The 19,660-nt window shown below is 36.1% G+C and overlaps 1 protein-coding gene and 1 long non-coding RNA gene across 7 annotated transcripts in view; one reads left to right on the plus strand and one right to left on the minus strand.

Annotated features, from left to right (window-relative positions):
* Nucleotides 1-19,660, plus strand: part of METAP1D (methionyl aminopeptidase type 1D, mitochondrial) — a 69,408-nt gene that overhangs the window by 40,951 nt on the left and 8,797 nt on the right. For 4 of the 6 annotated variants that reach the window (XM_019727436.2, XM_019727434.2, XM_019727435.2 and 1 more), the window contains 5 exons: nucleotides 10,293-10,450; nucleotides 12,458-12,607; nucleotides 14,023-14,171; nucleotides 14,760-14,802; nucleotides 18,064-18,227. In XM_019727436.2, coding sequence (XP_019582995.1) covers nucleotides 10,293-10,450; nucleotides 12,458-12,607; nucleotides 14,023-14,171; nucleotides 14,760-14,802; nucleotides 18,064-18,227 — 664 coding nt within the window. Of the gene's footprint in view, nucleotides 1-10,292; nucleotides 10,451-11,101; nucleotides 11,137-11,167; nucleotides 11,713-12,457; nucleotides 12,608-14,022; nucleotides 14,172-14,759; nucleotides 14,803-18,063; nucleotides 18,228-19,660 lie in introns of those variants that run through there. The other 2 variants (XM_074338059.1, XM_019727438.2) reach the window with 2 other exon arrangements.
* LOC141572702 (uncharacterized) overlaps nucleotides 1-19,660 on the minus strand; it is a 73,817-nt gene that overhangs the window by 32,545 nt on the left and 21,612 nt on the right. The gene's annotated exons all lie outside the window — the stretch shown is intronic.

Raw genomic sequence — 19,660 nt, forward strand, 5'->3', positions numbered from 1 at the left:
AAAACCAATTTAAATAAGAACTCAAGTAAATATAATTCCATAGGCACCTTTTTTTGGAGGAAAATCCAATGGTGCACTCACAAACAAAATATAACGTGTTGTAAATTCCACACTACTTCCTTCCTTTTACCTCCAAATTAGCTATGTTTTATGTAGGCATTTGGAGGTTGTTTTGTTGTTGTTGTTTGTTGTTGTTTGTAACACCCTGGTAGAAGTATAGTTCAAAAAATGTTAAATACACCTCACAGTAGATAATAAACATGTTTCCAAATATTGTACACATCAACTATTTCAGTATCGTGGTTTTGTTGAAGACTTTAATCTAAAAATGAGATGATAAATTTGTCATTCCACCAAGTGTCAATAATCTTTGTGAATTAAAGTTTTCAAATAATATTGTGTTTTCAGATCATGAGAGGCAGCCTGCCTTATAAAGAGTACATGTTTTGTTAGCAATGGTGGTGGTTTTAATTTTTAATCTTTAGTACAAAAAAATCATAGTTTTATGGTTGAGCATCCATATCTGAAAAAAAGAAAGGCAAGGGGCAGTTTGTAAACAGGCCTCTATGGGACTCTGCTTTTCAGCCTGTGCCATTGTAATACATTGCACTTTTTGCATTAATGCATTTAAAGCTTTGGGGTGATTATTTATTCACATGGTTAACTAAGTCTACACAGTTGATTTGAATATAAAATTATTTGTGGCAACATGAACTACATCAGTCCAAAAAGCTACCTTCAGATCATTTGGAATTTTTTGCTTTTACTAAAGAAGCTACTGTGTATTTCCTCTTTATTTTTCTTGTAAAAATAACTCCTTGATGCATGATCTCAGCTTCTATTGTCTTTAACCTATGTAATCTCAACTGCAGAAGCTTGGAAATACTGTAGTTTTCCTGGAGCTTCAGCTTTCTCATTTTAGGTTGTGATAACGGACCTACCTACCTACCTACCACTCCTCTCACCTGGTTACAGGGCAAAGAAAAACTCCCACAATTGTCAACATAACCACTGTAGGATTTATATTCAAGTATGTTCTTTTATTTCATGCCTTCACTTGGAGTTGTACAGTGAAAACATTCTCAAGAAAATATTAAGATGTAGATTTTGTTTTTAGCATTGATACTGCAGTTTGGTCAAAGCTCTGAGCTATTTTATACCAATTGTTTGCATAAATAACTTTAAATGGCTCCTAAAAAGAGAGGGAAAAAGGAGAAAAAGAAATGCATCCAACAATATAACTACAGCATGTTGCATATAGAATTCAGTTGACACTATTGTACCAGGAAGACTAAAATTACACTCTTCAAGTGCTTTAATACAATTGAAAAATATTCATATTAAGCTGTTACTTTGATAATAAACTATAAGTCCCAACATCTATCACTGGATATTTTTGTCCAAATTACTAATATTTTGAGTAGTATTTTACATGAAAATAGTATTTATGAATAGTCTTTTAAAAAAAATAATTAAGGAAGGACTTTTTTCCTATGTCAATTTTTTAAACTTGTATTTTTATATAGACTGTCTCTAAAATTGAACTCTCCATGTGTGATTTCTTGCTTGTGTGCTTGAATATAAAATGTGTCTATTTTCCTCTTCTTTAACCAGAGTGTGTGAGGTAACAGAAATTTTTTTTTTTTTTTTTTTGAGAGACTTTGGGAAGTTGAAGTTTGCCAGATGTTCTGTGCTAACCCAGAAGTGTGCATTCTCTGGGTATCAGGATTGTGTGCAATTCTTGTTTGCTACTTTGATGGAACAACGTTTGCTTTCGGTCCATTTTGGTGGTGTACTTCTACTCTGGTCAGAGCTTGTCTTTTATTTTGTATTTAAATGATATCACGGCATCCAGAAAATCTGGCAATGAAAATGATATTTTGATGACATTTTTCACAGGGCTCAACTAGAATGAATTATTACATTTTAACCACAGCCCTAATAAACAGCTCCTTTATTTCCCCTAAGAGAATACAGTATTTCTTTGTCCAAGAAGTTGCCTGAGTATATGTATTGTTGAAGTGCTAAAAAGCTGCTTTTCTCTAAACTTTAGCTGAAAGACAATGGGATTTTCTAAGCATATACTATTTCAGTGTGACTCAATATTTTATGATTATAAAGATGAACTTAGATTAAAATTTTGAAGTAAACGTTTTTTTATCTTAAATGGAGAAATATCACACAATAGCCCTATTTCCTTTTACAAAATAATCATTTCTATGTAATTTCCACTTACTCACCAAATGATCTGCTTTTAGTTTTAGACTTTGAGTTCCTACTGTAATTATTGACACCCCTCCTGGAGCTGTGGTTGGGCCAGCGGAAAGGAATTTCTTTCTAGACCCACAAACATGAGTTTATTAAGTAGAGATATGTTTATTACCTGTGTTTCTAGAGTAGGTTAGGGCGTTTTTGTCTCCCAAGAAGAGGGGACTGCTTTTTGTTTAAATAATAGAGCCCCGGATGCTGGTGTTGTACATTAATTAATCATCACATATTATCCAATTAGCTTTAGTAAAGAAGCAACATTATTTTCCTAAACTCTTTCTGAAGTTGTTATTGATGTTCTACTCTTATCAGTTGCTATTGATAAATTTTTTTAAAAGGAGGAGGGATGTAGCATGGAGCCAACTTCCTGATGGAGCCTCGGGGAAGGTCATGTTTTGCCATGACCTGGGCATCATTCTTGAATGTTGTTATTATTGGAAGAGAGTGCCCTCGGGCCACCGCCTTTCCTCTCCCCAGAAGTACTCTAACTATGGCTGACTTTCCAGCTCATCTTCTCTAGAACCAGGGCACCCAGGCTGTGCTGTACAGCTCCATGATGAGTTCTGACATCCACAGGTGAAGACTATCTCACCCTCATTTGACTACTTAGTTTTATCAGTAGCAGTGGCCCAATCCTATTTTAATATGAGAATGAGGCAGTCTTGTAGATACTGCAAAGTTAGAGTTTTAAGCATGTAGGACCATTTTTGATGCTTCAACATAAAAGTGACTTGTGATTTTTTTTTTTGTCACTTAAAATATTTTACAAATTTCTTTTTGATTTCTGTGGCCTCTTTGTTACTGTTTTAGCAGTCTTAGCTATAAATAATTTCAGGGATAACACTGTTGGATGTCAAGTAGACTCTTCATTTCAGATAAATATTTATGCCATTATGCTTTAGACTCTCAACTATGGGCTTTATTTGGAGCATTAAAAAAAATGATCTGTTTTCTAACACCTACATGACAACTGGGCTTGCATCCCCTTTATAAATGTTGTTTAATAAACACTGTAGCTTTATCATTCAGAGGCTGTTGCCAAATGCTGTTAATTAGGGAACAAAAATGTTTTTTTACAGGTTTGTGAAACAGATCCACTCTTCTTGTAATGGCATCTTAGCTTGAAATCCAGGAAGTAATGGTGTATGGTGTCCGTATCCATGATTTCCTGAATTGGAGAAAAAGTGTGGAAAGCATCTGGGGAAAAGGAGGCTCTTTACCAGCTTGTTTCCTGTAAGCTCAATTGGAAGACCTTGTCTGTGCAAATAGATTTCAAAATAGAGCCTGCCCTTTGACTGTCTCCATAATTACATGGCTCGCTCTGTATTTTATTTGGCAGCCAGAGTAGTTAACCCCTGGAAGGAAGGGGCTGATGGCTTGGCCAGCTTGACTCCCCAGACATGTCCATGGGAATGAATAAACCACTGTTTGGAGAAGCCCGTAGCTAAAAACACACCAGAATAGTCTTCCAACTGAATTGAAACTTTTAAAAAACAAGTTTAATAATGTTTATTGTGATTGTTTTAAAAACTCACTTTGTCCTTCTTGTTAGATTGTAGAGAAATATTAATTGTTGTAAAAGAAAATTGGAGTTGGGGGAGTTCCTTGTTGCTTTGATGTAATCAGCATCTGTCAACAGAATGAATTTGCTTTTGTTTAGTTTCAAGGGCCCTTGTCCTTTAGCTTTGCCCAATCAGTATCTGCTTCAGCCTGGGGCATTCCCCTAGCTGTGCGAGTGTGTGTGAGTGTGTGTGTGTGTGTGTGTGTGTGTGTGTGTGTTTTCCTTCAACAAATGCACAGGTTATTTTGTGAAATGGGAGCTTCTCTTCTGCTTTATAGTCTCAGGGAAATGGGAAGGAACCTTCAATCCTTCTCATTTACTTTTGAAGTATGTATCTTAGTACTAGATTATAAAAAATCAATGAGAGTAATATTGAGTGATGCAGACTATTTAATTTTCCTGTTGCAACATTTGTGCGAGTTATCAAACCTATCAAGCAGACAATGTTTTAGTCAAGAAATATGAGGCCTGGATGCATTTGCACTGTTCTCTTTGGGACTTGAATCACACGGAGCTGTAAGAGCCTGAGCTCCTAATCTGGGTCATTGGTTGGAGCTCATGAAGTGTCATCTTTCTGTGGTTCTAAATCTGCACCTTGAAAATGTATTTCTATGGTACAGTCCCTTCTGAGCCAACTGTAGGAAGCTATATTTCTAAACAGTTAAAAATATGTCAGTTTGCTGTCACAAAGTAAGTTGCTTTTTTTTTTTAAGTTAATGTATCATTTAAGCAAATCATTTGGTTTAAAATTTAAATTATCAATGAGTGTAAGAGCCTTTTTTGAAAATGAGTTAGCAAAACATTGTTGTTTTCTCTCTTAGTAATCATAAATCATTTAAATCTGGCAGGCATTCCTCCCTTCATCCAAAATAATTGCCTCCATTTGTAAAATCAATTAGATGTTGATATGCTATAAATAATAGTTTTGTTGCTAGACTTTGGCATTTGTGGATTATTATGAAAAAATATATTCAGTAAGACATTTTACAGGGTGTCTTTTAAATTACATATTATCTCTGGTTGACATTGTTGGCAAATGTAAAGTAGTACAGGCTACTTTCTTGTGTTGTTTTCTACCCGGGTATTTGATACCTCTGAAATGTAACATAACTGAGGGTTGATGGCATGCTGCAGGGTGAGAGTGCTTCCCTGGAAACTTACAATGAAAAATAGAGGTGTTGGTAGCCCACACTTGAGTACAAATACTTTGTTCAGTTTTACAACTGCTTAAAATAGTATTTTAAATGTCTCTTTGAAAGTTCATTCAGACTTCTCCCTTAAAAATACTTGTTGACCAAAAAACAAAACAAAACAAACAAAAAAAAAACACCTCGCATTTTCAAGGGTAAAATCGGCTTAATTAAGGGTCATTGGTAGAGGTGCACATAAAAACCCAGGGCTCAGTGGGTGAAATGGAAGCATTTCATTATGTGGTATACAATGCATGAGCAGATAACAATTAAAATGAACCCTGAGTAAGAGGCCAGGAAATATAGGGCATGTTTGTGCAGCAACATAATGCATTCCTCCCTCCGTCAGACTTGAATTCTAGAATCCCACCTTTCAGACCTAATCTGTAAAGGAAAATAGAATGCAGCTTTTAAAAATTGATGTTATTACCAAATATTAAAATATTTAAAACCATAACCTAGATTTTATCGCAAATACAAATTTTAAATAGGAAAAGTGTGCTGCAGAATTCAGAGGACATAGAGCAATTTCAAAAGACACTCAGACCACATAGTGTGCTCCTCTGTGGAATGCAAGAAGCAGTTGCCTATAATTTTCAACGTTCAGCTCAAACTAGGCGCTGATAGAATTTTTGTGACACTGAAAATAATTCTTATTATTACCTTTGATAACAGTAAATATTCTAGGGTTCGTAACAAATAACGTATAGATTTACTGCCTAAGGAAACCCTACAGAGTTTCTGTTACGTAATCGGCAATAACAACAGTCACTCTGATCGTGTCTTTTAAGATCAAATACTAAGTCCAGAGCAGCTCCTGGCAGATCTGGGGCTCTCCTACTCTCCTGAGGTTTCTGATGGTTAACTACCACCGTCTCCTCAACTTGCCCCTTGCCATAACTAGTACACACCTAAACCTTGTTTCCGGAAAATAGCTTTCGGTAAATAGCTCCCGAAAAAAGAGTGTGCTGTAGATCAGAGTGAATGATGGTGCCCAGAAGACAGAGACCAGTCCTGTGGCCGATGGAAACCTGGCTGGGTCCCTGCCTCTGATGATGGACATACGTTGTGCATCAAATTAGCTATAATGTTGAAGGTAGCAAGTCGGAAATTAGATGTATTATAAGAAAGTATCAGCAATGATTTCATTTATTTATTTTTTTAAATTGAGATATAATTGATACATAACACTATTAGTTTTAGGTGTACAAAGCCGTACTTTTATGAAAAAAGGAAATATAGAGAAAATGCAACAAACCTTTTCTAGAATGATCTCTAGCAAATACTGTAGTTTGGTTTTCCTGCGACCTTGAGTATCATTGGGACTGGGGATTTTAATTTGCTCACTGTGTGTTTAGAAAATTTCTTGATTACTATTTACTAATTACAATGTGACTGATAAAGTTGAGGATCCTGTCCACCCCGCCTCTTTTTTTTTTTTTTTGGCTATGTTCATTGGAGGACCATTATCTTCAAAAGGCACATACTGACTTAAGCCCATATCTTCATTTCACCTGTGAAAACACTGATGTGTGTTTTTTTTCTGGTTGGTAATGAATAGTTAGTGAAATAAACACAATATCGTACCTTATCGTCCTGTTACCTTGTAACAACATTTATAGGGTATCTTTTATCAGATTGAAAGAAAAGATTTTGCTTAGAATAAAAAAGTATCTTATGAAAGTGGAATTGCTGAGTGTACTGCTGAACCATAATTGTCAACAGATTGGGTATGTTCAGGCTGTGTTCCCAATGTTTAAGTCATGTGGGGTGTGCCTGCCTCTTTTTGGTGCTGAGCCCATCATTTGGCAGGATGGGTACACGGCAACACAGTTCATCCTAGAAGTGAATGTCCCAAAAGCCTCATCCAGATATCCTAGTAGAGGCCCGATGACTTCATGCTTCAAGTTTGAGTACATAGAAAAGATTCCCCAGATAATGACTGTGTACTTGAACTTGATAATACTGATAAAGATGATCTCTCTTGTGTGTTATCAGCCACATTGAAAATAATTTTCGTGAGTCCTAAAATTGATCGGAGTCTACGTCATCCCATTACCTGGGATGCAGCATGACAATCAGATGCTGCTGAATGATGCTTTTTCGTCACACATATCACCATCTGATATAATCTAAGGTGTCGGTTTGCTGCTTGTCTGTGTCCCACCACAGAATATAAGCTCCATGAAAGCAAGGACTTTGTCCCCTTGCTCCCCCTGTGACCAGAGCGTGGCACGTAGGAGGAGCTCAGTAAGTAGTTGTTGAATAAAAGAAACCTAAGTGTAGAGGCCCACAGGAAAACATGTCGGAGAGAAGGGAAAGGAAAAGAAATTAATAGTCATGGAGTGGAGCACCTACTTTTTAAAGATGGTTTACATACCGTGTTTCCCTGAAAATAGGACCAGGTCTTATATTAGTTTTTGCTCTAAAAGACGCATGAGGGCTTATGTTCAGGGGATGTCATCCTGAAAAACCATGCTAGGGCTTGTTTTCCAGTGAGGTCTTATTGTCAGGGAAGCATGGTACCTGTGTTATCTCAGCCAATGCTCACAACAGCCCAGCGGTGAAGAAAGCACTGCTATTCCCACGCAGTGGTGAAGAAAGCAGGGTTCCCGGTTTGGGTGACTCAGTCTCACTTCAAAGCTCACGCTGTTTTCACTACCACAACGCCTCCCAATTAGATCAGTTCTAAGAATGTTCATGAAAAGTACCTTCATTCTAAATGATATTTTTTTTCATGATTAAAAAAACAAACAAACAAAAAACACTCTCCTCAAAATCCATCCCCTGAAAAAACACATTTAAAGCAAAGCATGCTAGCTCCTAGAGCCCTGCCCATGGCTGAGAGGAGTTGAAGGGGAAGACACAGCCCTGGACTTGGACTCAGAAGCCTTGAGGCAGGGCCAGCCATTGGTCTATCACCAGAGGTGTGACCGTAGTTCCTCACCCATAAAATAGTGACGTCAACAGCTGCCTGCCTACCTGACAGAGTGGGTGAGAGATAATGTACGTAAGGGCACCTCGCTCTCTGGGGCCATTAAATGTGAACCACTATTACTGTTACTATTTCTATTAGTGTTGTCATTATTAATAGTCATCACAATACATACTTTCTTCACAAGGGAAACACTTGAGCATGTCTTTGGTCCGACCTACAGATGCGGTTATGGGACCCAGAGTCGTAACTGGGTTTCATGTGAGTCTTTGCTTTAGCTGGGACCCAGATTTTCCATTCTATATCCACAGACTGCCCAGCCTGCTTCTCATGGAACCATGTGTTTGGTCAGCCAAGGGAGCTTGTCTTGAGAAAGTGGATGGATTAGGTCAACCCATAAGCACATTGGAAAAAATAACTTAATAGTAATCATTTTTGATAGTTTTATGATGCCTTTCTGGCTGTTTCCATGTGTGTTAGCTCATTTTTTCTCATGAGTGTGAGAGAAGTAATATAGTTTGTTGGGAGCAACTCGACCTGCCTTCCCTCAGCTTTGGCACTTACAGCCTGACCCTGGGGAAGTTTCACATTGAATCACTGACCATTGTGGTTTGTTTGCTCAGTGCCTGTCTCCCATTCACTTGGAGAGCTTGAGTTTTGGGACCAATACTCACCTGCAATTCTTGTTTCCATTATGTTTCACAGCTGAAAGTTTACTCTAGGCCAATAATTCTCAAACCCTGAGGGCTTGTTAAAGCACAGATTCCTGGCATCATCCCAGAGTTTTGAATCAGTATCCTGAGGAGGAGCCCAAGAATTTGCATCTTTTTCCCATGTGATGCTAATGCTGCTGGTCTGGGTACCCCCTCTTAGGAACCAGTACTCCAGATCAGGAGCTGGCAAACTTCTGTAAATGGCCAAATCTGGCGCAAGTACTCAACTCTGCCACAGTAGCTCAAAAGTGGCCATAAACAATTGTAAGGAAATGAGGGTAACTATGTTCCAATAAGTCTGTATTTAGGAGCACCGAAATTTGAATTTGATATGTTACAAAATACTATTTTTCTTTTGATTTTTTTCCCTCAAGCATTTACAAACATACAAAATCATTTTTAGATCATGGGCTGTATGAAAACAGACCAGACTTAACCTTTGGACTGTAGTTTGCTGACCCCTGACGTGCAATTATGACATGTTGGGGATTTTTTTAAACTACTGTTTTAATTTTAAAAGTAATGCAAGTGGATGGTTTTAAAAAAATCTAACAGTATGGAAGAAAATAAAGTGACTCAGAAAGGCTTCCTCCCCACCCCGAGTTCCAATCACATGCCCCAGAAATAACCACTATTGATGAATATTAATTTTCAGAAATGTTATGGGCATGTGAGCTTATATACATTTATAAGCTCTTTTTACATTAATGAGCTTTTTATGCATATTGTTCAGCATTTGCTACTATTTTAACAATGTACTGAGACCTCTTTCCATATTAATACTTAGAGATGATTGAGCTTATTCTCTTGAAGAGCTCCATAGTTTTCTGTTGTGTAGATATACCATAATATAGTTGACCAGTCCCCTACTGATGGACATCTGGGTTATTTCCCATTTTTTTCTGCCACAAACAATGCCACAATAAGTTCATCTTCATATATCCATCATTGCATAATATCTGCAAGATAAAGTCCAAGGAGATGAATTGCTGAGTCAAAGGATACGTGCATTTAACATTTTGATCGATAATGTTTCTAGATTCCTGGTGTGGGTGTTTTAGGACCCTGTGTTCATTTTCTTTCAGGGTTGCACCCTACACTTTTGCTGTCTTGTCTTTATCTGCCTTGAGCATTCATCACAGTGAATTTCAGTATGATGCCTCGCTGCACGTGAACTTAACACAGAGTAGTAATCTGGTCGAGGGCAAAAAGTGCAGCTGGCAATTTGTCCATGATTCTTCAGGGCTTTAAAGAATGAAAAGCCACCCAAACATTGCCCTAAATCTAGGGTCATCCAGGGCATTTCTGCATAAGCTACCCCAGCAGAGATTGTTCATTTTACAGACCTGGTGCTCAGCAGATGTTTTTATATATTTGTTGCCCATTAGAGTAGAGTTTTCCATTGTCAAACATTTATGTAAACATAGTATTAGCTAATAAATATGCTGTGCTACTATTGTGCTAGAACTCAGAATACCACTGCTTTCCTTTCTATTTGGGGCTTTTCCTTTTTGAGCCAATAAAGGATTAGAATAAGGATTTAATAGACAACAACGCAACATCTTAAAATGTAGGACTATATTAGGGTTTTTTTTTACATAAAATCTGTGTCTTTCTGCTCCTAGGTTGTCATAGAATTTTGTCTTCACCACTCAATCATATCTACTTCCACAAGCAGTCAAGCAGTCAACAAAGAAGAAATTTCTTTTTCCGGAGACAAAGAGATATTTCACACAGTATAGTTTTGCCAGCTGCAGTTTCTTCAGCTCATCCAGTCCCTAAGGTACTGTATTGCCTATTATCTGCTGTTTTTTCCAGCCAAGATAAAGGTTAACTGCAGAAGTGATCAAATGTTTTTGCACCTTTGATTTCTAAGCCATTTGAATCATAATTTTTAAACTTGGTTTGTGATTTAAAATAGTAATTTGAGAAGTTTTTACATCCTGCAGTTCTGTAACGTTAATTTCTTAAAATAAAGAGCTGAGTTTACAACTGCTTGGCTTATTTAAAATTAAAATTTCTATCATGAAATTTTCTATATTAAATTTGTAACATGAAGATAAAACTACATGTGTGTAGTTTTTTTTTACCTTTTTAGAGAATATAATTGACCATAAAATTAGAATCATTTAAGAGAGCTTGCTTGAGACTAGTACAGATTTTTTTTTCCATGAAGCCTGCTCTTATACTTTCCATGCTGTTAATGCTGCTGTCTTTGAACCTCCTTTAAATTAAAGAAAATATGTTGTCTCAGAACATTCTTGACTCATTTTCTAGTGATTATAACTTTGTGGAAAGACAATCTGTCCTTTTTTTAAAGGCAATATAAAGGAGGTGTGTGGGTCAGTTAGGAAGAACAAGAATAGCTGAAAGAAGGATAGAGTTGTCACAAAAATTACCTGCTTTCCCTTTTTATGTGTTTTTTTTTTTTCAGTGAACCCACATTAAGTATATTATGAGTGGCTGAAGGTGAGTGGCCCATTTTTGTGGCAAGGGCTGACAAGACAGGCCACCAGAGCCCAGAGTATGCTCCTGGTATTTCCTTAGTTAGAAAAGAAAAAGAAATCTCTGGAGAGGTGCATGTATTGTTTTAGAATTTCAGTGATAACCCAATAGCCCTTCTGCCTGTAGTTGTAACCTGGCCAGGTCACAAAGCAGAGTGGAGCTAAGAGCACAGAGTCTTGGGGGGAGACTGGGAGCTTTTGTGGGCACTGGTGGGAGAGCTGTAGGAGAGAGGTGCTCATCCAGAGCTCAGCTGCAGCAGCCCAAGCAGTGGCGTTACCTGTATCAGAAAGGCCCATCTGAACAGGAGAGGAAGTGAAGGTCCTAAAATCCTGCGTGATGCATGTCACAAAGAGCAGAGCCCTAACCTCGGCCCTTCCAGCGTTGCTGTGATGTCAGCTGAACAGTGTTCTCTCTCTCTGCTTCCTGTCCCCAACTGCTGTGTAGCCGACTGGATACTGTTCAACAATGCACATGGAGCAGTTTCCGTGAATAGCTTGTAAAGAGCTGGGCGAAACCTTGGGACTGAGAGAAGCTCTGTGTGTAAGATAGTGCTTATTTTCTGAATACTGCCCATAGATTTAAGTAGGTGACAGAGAATGTTCTACAAGGGTGGTCCTGAGTTGAATGTTTTGAGTTTTGGGGGATATTTTGTTAGTTTTTGACAAATGATGAAAACGTTCTAGGTATTTTTTATGTATTTAAAAAAAAGAAAGGAAAAGAAAAGAAAGCGGTTTTGTTTTGTCTCTAGTCCCATCTTAGTTTGGGTACACTTGCAAAGTGTAAGAAAAGAGTATACGTAATGGGCTTCAGGGGGCTTGACAGTCAGCCTTTTACATAAATTCATTCGGAGAGGGTGTTGTGAACTATCCTTTGCATAAATTTTATCTTTGTGTTAAGAAGATGAAAGTGCTCTTAATTAGCCGTTTCACAATTTGGACGCTTGGTGCTATTTTTCATCAATGCCAATATGCTTCTAACGGGATTGGGAGAAGGGAAAAAAGAAAACTACTGTTTGTTTTGACCAGAAGTCTACTTCAGTCCAGTTTGGCTCAAAGCACAGTAAGGTTAACAGATCATCCAGAGGCAGCACTAACAGGCAATGTTAAGTTCAAAAGGGCAGGGGAAGGAACTGGGGGCAGCCTGGAGGGTCTGTTGTGCTGTTTTCGGAGGTCGGTGCTCCGGCAGGAAGGGCAGAACTCCATGAAGCAGGAGGCTGTGTCCGAAAAAATGATCCCATTGTCGTGCGCTGGGTTCTGATCTTCGTTTTCAATCCTTTTTCCTCAAGCACATAAAGAAGCCAGACTATGTGACGACAGGCATTGTGCCCGACTGGGGAGACAGCATAGAAGTTAAGAATGAAGATCAGATTCAAGGGCTTCGTCAGGCTTGTCAGCTGGCTCGTCATGTCCTCCTCCTGGCCGGGAAGAGTTTAAAGGTGGCGTCTCCCCAAGCCTCAGAAGAACTTGCATAAGGGGCAACAAACCCTCCTCTTTTTCTTCTTTCCCTTTAACTCTTCCTTTTGTACACATCTAACTTGTTAATAATTAAGTAAAACCTTGGGGTGGGGGAAGGAGATTGAATTATGTTTATTCAAGAGATCATTTAAAAATCCAAATTCAATTTTAAATAGCAGAATTCTGGACATACTTTGGACTCAATCAGGCAATACCAGTTGATCAATGGCAGCCGGCTTTGACTTTTGCCCCCTTCCTCCTGCCTGTAGTTTCTGCTTTTATTCCCCATATTATTTCCGTGTGCCTAAAATGTTGCTCTGCCTCAGCCTTTGTCTCCAATTTTCTTGAATTAGCTTTGCAAAAAAATATCAGACCAGATACACAAAACAATAGGTAATACAGAAGTGTAATTATGCACAACTATCTTACTACAAGATTTAGTAAGATAATCTGAAATAATATACGAAGATAATCTTTCAAAATAATCTGAAACACTCTGCTATGAAAACATGGGCCTGTAGTTTCCAAAAAGGTGGGCAGAATTTAGGAAGTGAGACCCAATAATGAAATCACTTGAGGTATCACCTGTGTCATAAATTTGCTATAGCAACATAACTAAATATAAAATAGCACAAAGAAAATTATTGAAGAAATCGTTCATTTTTAATAAAATATTTTGTTTTAGAATTTTATTCACAATTTGTGAGTTTATGTAGATAGTCTTCATGTGCTCACAAGACTCAATTATAGTTTTATTTTAGTTTGGAAGCAATTAGATACCTTCTTGTAAGAGAAAAATATTTTTTAAAAACACGGTGACTTATTTAGGCGTGAAAGAAATCAAGATTAGTGAAAACCAAATCTGTAAAAAAATGTATTGGTCTCAGTTTTTTAAATGATGATCCATAATTTCCACACCATTGCTGCAAAACCCATGTAATGTTTTGCTGGGATAAAAAAGGTGTGGATTCACCTACTTTTCAAGCTTTATTATCTAAACTGAAGAGACTTTTGATTATTTATTCGTGTGCTTCTTTTAGCCCAGGGTACTAACCACTGAGGAAGAGGAAGGAACTGCCTAAGACCTTATTTTTGAAATCTTCAGGCTAAAAAGGGGTCATATCATTTAATGACTCACAAATGATCTGAAGGATCTTAAAGTTTAAAATTCCCATTTCCTAATAGTCCATAACACCATCATATACTTAAATGACTGTCAAAAAGGCACAATTTAGGATGTTAGTGTTAATCATAATTAATTAGCATTTTTTCCCACAAGTTAATCACAGTCTATTTATACAATCTCACCTGGAAGTGTTGTAGCTAAAGGCATAGTCGATAGATACAGGAAAGGTCTTCAACTGTTGCTACACAATTTCTTTATTTAATGTTTTAGGTTGACATGACAACTGAAGAGATAGATGCTCTTGTTCATCAGGAAATCATCCGTCACGATGCCTATCCCTCACCTCTAGGCTATGGAGGTTTTCCAAAATCTGTTTGTACCTCTGTAAACAACGTACTATGTCATGGTATTCCTGACAGGTATTCATTGCTTAATAACATATTGTTCCTTTGGAAACTAAAACATGAAACTAAGATCTATAACATATGGTGAAAGACACTGCAGTTTAATTGAAACCCACCTGCAAACTTATGAAACTGATTATGGTAAAACAAAAAATTTGAAGTATTTTGCTTCTAAATGGGCATAACACCCCCATTTCATGTTTGTTAAAGCAGTATGTAATTCAAGAAAGTGGTTGTGCATTAAATACTTATTTAGCTTCTTAGATTTTAATCATATAAATAGTAAAAGTCCAAATGTAGGTTAAGTATTGGTTATCGACTATTGTTTTGGCTCTTGACAAAATTAAGGTAACTAATACGTACATTTTCTAAAAATAGCAGATTTTTACACAATGGTAATATGTTCATACTAGATATTTTTTGTACAATTTGATGTGACTAACATAAGTTAATGATTAGATATAGTTATTCCTCTTATTCTTTCTCTGCTCCAAATTTTACTGCGACTCATTGGGCTTGTGACAATAGTCATTAGGTATTTATTTTTATATTCCTTTTATTGAGACCTGTCTATCATCATTTTTTTCCCTGTTTATATTTCAGTCGACCTCTTCAGGATGGAGATATTATCAACATTGATGTCACGGTGAGTAAATCGTATAAAAAATAAAATAGTCTTTGATCAACTTCAGAATTGCTGGTAGCAACAGGAAGAAGAGTGGATTGAAAACGTGAACTGCACCGATGGAAGGGCTGTTTACTTCTAGACCCAGACGCAAGCAGCTGGTTTCCTTTTTTGTCTTTAACTCTGTGTTTATTCCAAGTAAACCCAGGCCTGACTTGAATTTAGGGCTGGAATCAGATGCACTGAGATCAATGTTGGCCTAAGTGAAATGTCAGCCCAATCCTGCTATGTGTCATGTTTTTGAGAAGGTGTAATTGTTATTGATCCACTGTGTGGTTAATGCGGAGCACCACAGCACTGGGCAGCTGCTGAAGCTAGAGACGTATGAGATGAGCTAACGCGAAGAAAGCCAGCATTTTTCCTTCACTCTGCCAAGATTGATCTTCCTCTTCCTGCTGATTTTGAGTGGGGCCTGTCATTATCTCACTCTGTCATTAGGGGCTACACTGGCCTGTGTGTGTCAGTCTATTTGGACAGCAACTCTTTTGCTAGCAGTGTTCCTTAGATTTATTAAAATACCTGAAGGTAGTAACGTCGTGTTCCATTTCTAGTATAGAGAGCCTTGAACTGGAAGCACGCGGGCAGAGTGGTTTTCTCGCTGAACTTACGTTTTCACCAAATGGTTAACAGCCTTTCTTTTAAATCACAACCCAAAATAATTGAATATAGGAACTTCAACTTGTACAAGCTCTAACCTTTTCTGATATCCTCAGACTTGGATCATTTGTGCTTTGTCGGTTCGTTTTACTAAAAAGTTTGGTAATGGTACCTTTGGAATATGTAGATTATAAATAAATCCTATCCATCTGATGATTAATAAACAAATTTTAAAAAATAAATATGACTTCACTATTTGCAGAGCACTAGTTGAGATAGAAAGCATTCAAGGAATATAATTTCTATTAATGAGGAAATGTTTTTAATAAGTTATTTTATATCCAGTCCATGAAACTTAGGTACGAGTAGGAATGAGGTGCTAGTTGGCATCCGTTAGTTGAACTCAGTCAGATTTTCAGTTGTTGAAATTGATTCGATCTCTTTTCTTCGCATCAGTTTGTGTGAGGATATAACCAAAGATTCTTCTATCGCTGATACTTTTTCCTGTGTCATTTTGTCCTACTTAAAATACTTGGACATTTGTTCCACACCTCTTCTGTTGGTATCTTTCTAACTCAGAATCATGTAGCAGGAGTTATTTTATGAAGTATACCTGAAATAAAGTATTTTTCATGATGCACTTTTCTTTTGGTTTATAGCTTAACTTGGGGGTTTTACATTTATTATCTCACCTAATCACCCCCTAATAAAATATTGGTGCTTTGAATGAAATCAAGCATACTCTTCCCTACTACTTTCAGTGTGTCCAAAGAGAATATTCCATGCCTTTTCTACTTTGCTGAAGACTTTTAACATACACACACTTCCATTTTTAACATTCAGATGATTTCATAATTGAAAAATATATGAAACAAAGTGAAATGTTTTCAAGTGTCTAGAAATGTAAAGGAGTCAAGGAAACATAGGTCAGTATCTTAAATTATATTCATCTGAAATATTAAGTGAAAGACTCCATTATCAGATCCTATTTTTTATCAGAAAATACTTGTTGCATTTTATAATTATGTTTAGTACATATTATAAGAAAATAGGCTTCTTTTCCCCTTGAAAGTTGAATGTTAAAAAATAGTGCAATGCCCATAGTAGTTGCTCAGTAAATATTTGTTAAATAAATGAAATACAAAACAAGAATAGTTTGTGAGTGCAAACAGTAATGATAGATAACTGCCACAGATTTTCAAAAGTATTGTTATTGCCATATATATTGACTCTTTCAAGTCGTCATTTTGAAAGCTAACAAAAGTAATATGAAAAGGCAAATAGAGTTTTCAAAATACATTTTTACCTAAATAGCAGTTATACAAACATTCAGTTACAAAATTTTTTAATAATTACTCTTTTATTAGTAAATGATATATACTTGTATATAAAATTAAGACTTATACTTTCTTGTGTTGCAAATCGGAATAAATGTATAAAACACTATTCTACTGCAAGGTAATGTACTTTTATACAGCAGAGAAAACACTGGATTAGAAGTCAATAATCCGTCATATTAAGATCTACCTCTATGTTCTGCCATCAGCCTTAGATAAGTTTCTTGTCTGCCTCAGTTTCCTGACTTATAAAATGAAGACATAATAAAGATCTTTCCTGCTTCTTTCACAGAGTGAGGAGAGTATTTTTTTAATGCAGAATAATATACAGATTTAAGACATTAATTCAGTATTAAAACAGAAAGCTCAGAAAAATATCTTTTTATAACAGTTTCTGCATTCTACTTTATGAGAAAGAGAAATCAGGAAATAGGGCAAATTTATGCAAAATAGCAAATTCATGCTATATCAGTGGATCAGTATTCAACTAGTCATCTCTGCGTTTTATACTTATTATAGTATTTGGTGATTATTGATTTTTATAATGAATCTGGTGTTATTCAAGATCCTACAGGGACTTCCGAATCATTGAAGACTGGAAATAATACATTTTTTTGTAATTTTATTCTTAACAGTTTTGTTATATTCTAATCCTTTGAAAATTGGTGTATAGTGTTTTCTGTGTTTAGCATTCTGCTATCTGGAACATTCAATTAAGATTTCACTTCCAGGCAAAATTTTTCATTCCTATATTGAGCCACTTCAACTTTTGGAGCTAAATTGTCCTACTGTCTGTTCTAATACTGACATATCTATCTTACTTCTTTTTGTCATCATTATCTATCGCTTCCAAATATAGAACTGGTAAATAAGAGATCAAGTATCTTTAGGACATTGGAGAAACTTTTCAGTATGTTAAATACTGCTGGGTTCCCTCAACCTATTGTAATAATTATAGGTCTGTTTCGTTGGTCACTAATTTTTGCATATATTGTTTTGTCTTCTCAAAAAGTGAAGAATCAAAGTGTTATTATAGCATTGCCAATCGTAATGCTGAAATAGCCATACTAGTCATTTATTTTAAAATTGTGTAATATCATTGTATGGCTTCATCTTTTAAATTTCTGTAAGGTTTTAGTACATCTATTTATCTTTTGTAGGTAAACTCGAGTAATTCTGGAAGGGCGAAACACATGAATCTGCTAAATACAAAAGTGAATACAACATATACTTTAGGAAAGTCGATTTTTAAACAAGGACATATTTTTTAATTTCTGTTTGTGTATAGGTCTATTACAATGGCTACCATGGAGACACCTCTGAAACATTTTTGGTGGGCAATGTGGATGAATGTGGTAAAAAGTTAGTGGCGGTTGCCAGGAGGTGTAGAGATGAAGCAATTGCAGCTTGCAGAGCAGGGGCTCCCTTCTCTGTAATTGGAAACACAATCAGGTAAGCCTTACACTGACAAGTAAAGGGAGGGTTGGCAAATGGTACAAAGGTTATTGTGGCTTGATATAAAGTTGATGACATGTGTTATGATTCAGAACCATCATTTCTGTCTGATACCAGTATGTGAACTGCCAAGCTGCAATGTTGTTCCCTCAGTTTAAAAAAATATATATATATATATATATATATATATATATATATATATATATATATATATATATATATATACATACATATATATGTGTATATATATATATATATACACACATATATATATGTATATATATATATTTTTTTAAAGTGAATTATATCAGGGTCAGCAAAGAAACTTATAGGAGCAGCAAGCAATATTTATATGGCCACTTTAGTTTTAGCTTGACATCTTAGTCTATAGTTTTTCTTTACTCAAAATCACACCAAACATGGTAGAAAGTACCTAAGAAGGGGCTAAGCATCCTAACACTTGGGTAATGAGACAGGAGAAAAGCTACGCGTACATTTTATAAAGGAATGAAGTGAAACATATTCCTGTGACACAGAGGTAAAAAGGGTTAGCTTGAGCAAACCTTTCAAATTAGTGGATTAGCAAACAGCCTGAAAGGGTGATCTTCTGTCCTTTTTTAGGCTGGTTCATTTTTCCTGTAAACCATTGTTTATTTTCCACACAGCATTCTATGCTTGCTTTTTCAGTGTATTTGTACTTTTTGAATTCAAGACTGTTCTTTGTGATTTGTCACTTACTTTTTGATCTCTTTTTGCCCCGTAACTGTTTTGAAGTAGACATGCAGAATATATGTTTTCATTTAAAAGTAACGCATTTTGTTAAAAATCATCACGTCGGTACCTATTTTAAAGTACTATTCTCATTAATATGAACCACTGAATACTTCTAGTTTCTCTAAAGGATGAACGGCCTACTCACCTTGAAAAGATAGTGCCTTTTTTCTTCATAAGCCTTCAAATACTTTAAGAAAAAAGACAGTAAAATATCAGTTAAATGTATTTATGGCTTTAAAAATATTGTAACAGTGTCTGAATCAAACTTTAGTAAAATCTCTTTGGGTTATATCGGAGAAGCTTTTATTGAAGACTTTGAACAAAATTGTGTTTTTGACAGTTTTAAATTATAGGCTAACTAGCCTGGGAAAAAGGATAGTGTCTCTCTGTTCTTTCATAGGAAATGTTGAATCAGACCCCTACTGGGAAAAGAAATTTAATGCATATCTCACTATCTTACTGTCCATGAATATAATAGAAATGAATTCAAAATGCAGTTTTATTTTTGCAAATGGGATGAGTCGATAGATGTACCTCATATTTTTGAACACCTAGGGTTCAACAAATTTACTGGTGGTGCTCTTGCATTTTAACAAAATTTATTCTTCAGTAGAAGGGGGCAGAGAACACTAGATTCTTATTCAAGCATTCTATCG

This window comes from Rhinolophus sinicus, linkage group LG01 (assembly GCF_036562045.2).
Source record: "Rhinolophus sinicus isolate RSC01 linkage group LG01, ASM3656204v1, whole genome shotgun sequence".
In the NCBI taxonomy this organism is placed as follows: Eukaryota; Metazoa; Chordata; class Mammalia; order Chiroptera; family Rhinolophidae; genus Rhinolophus; species Rhinolophus sinicus.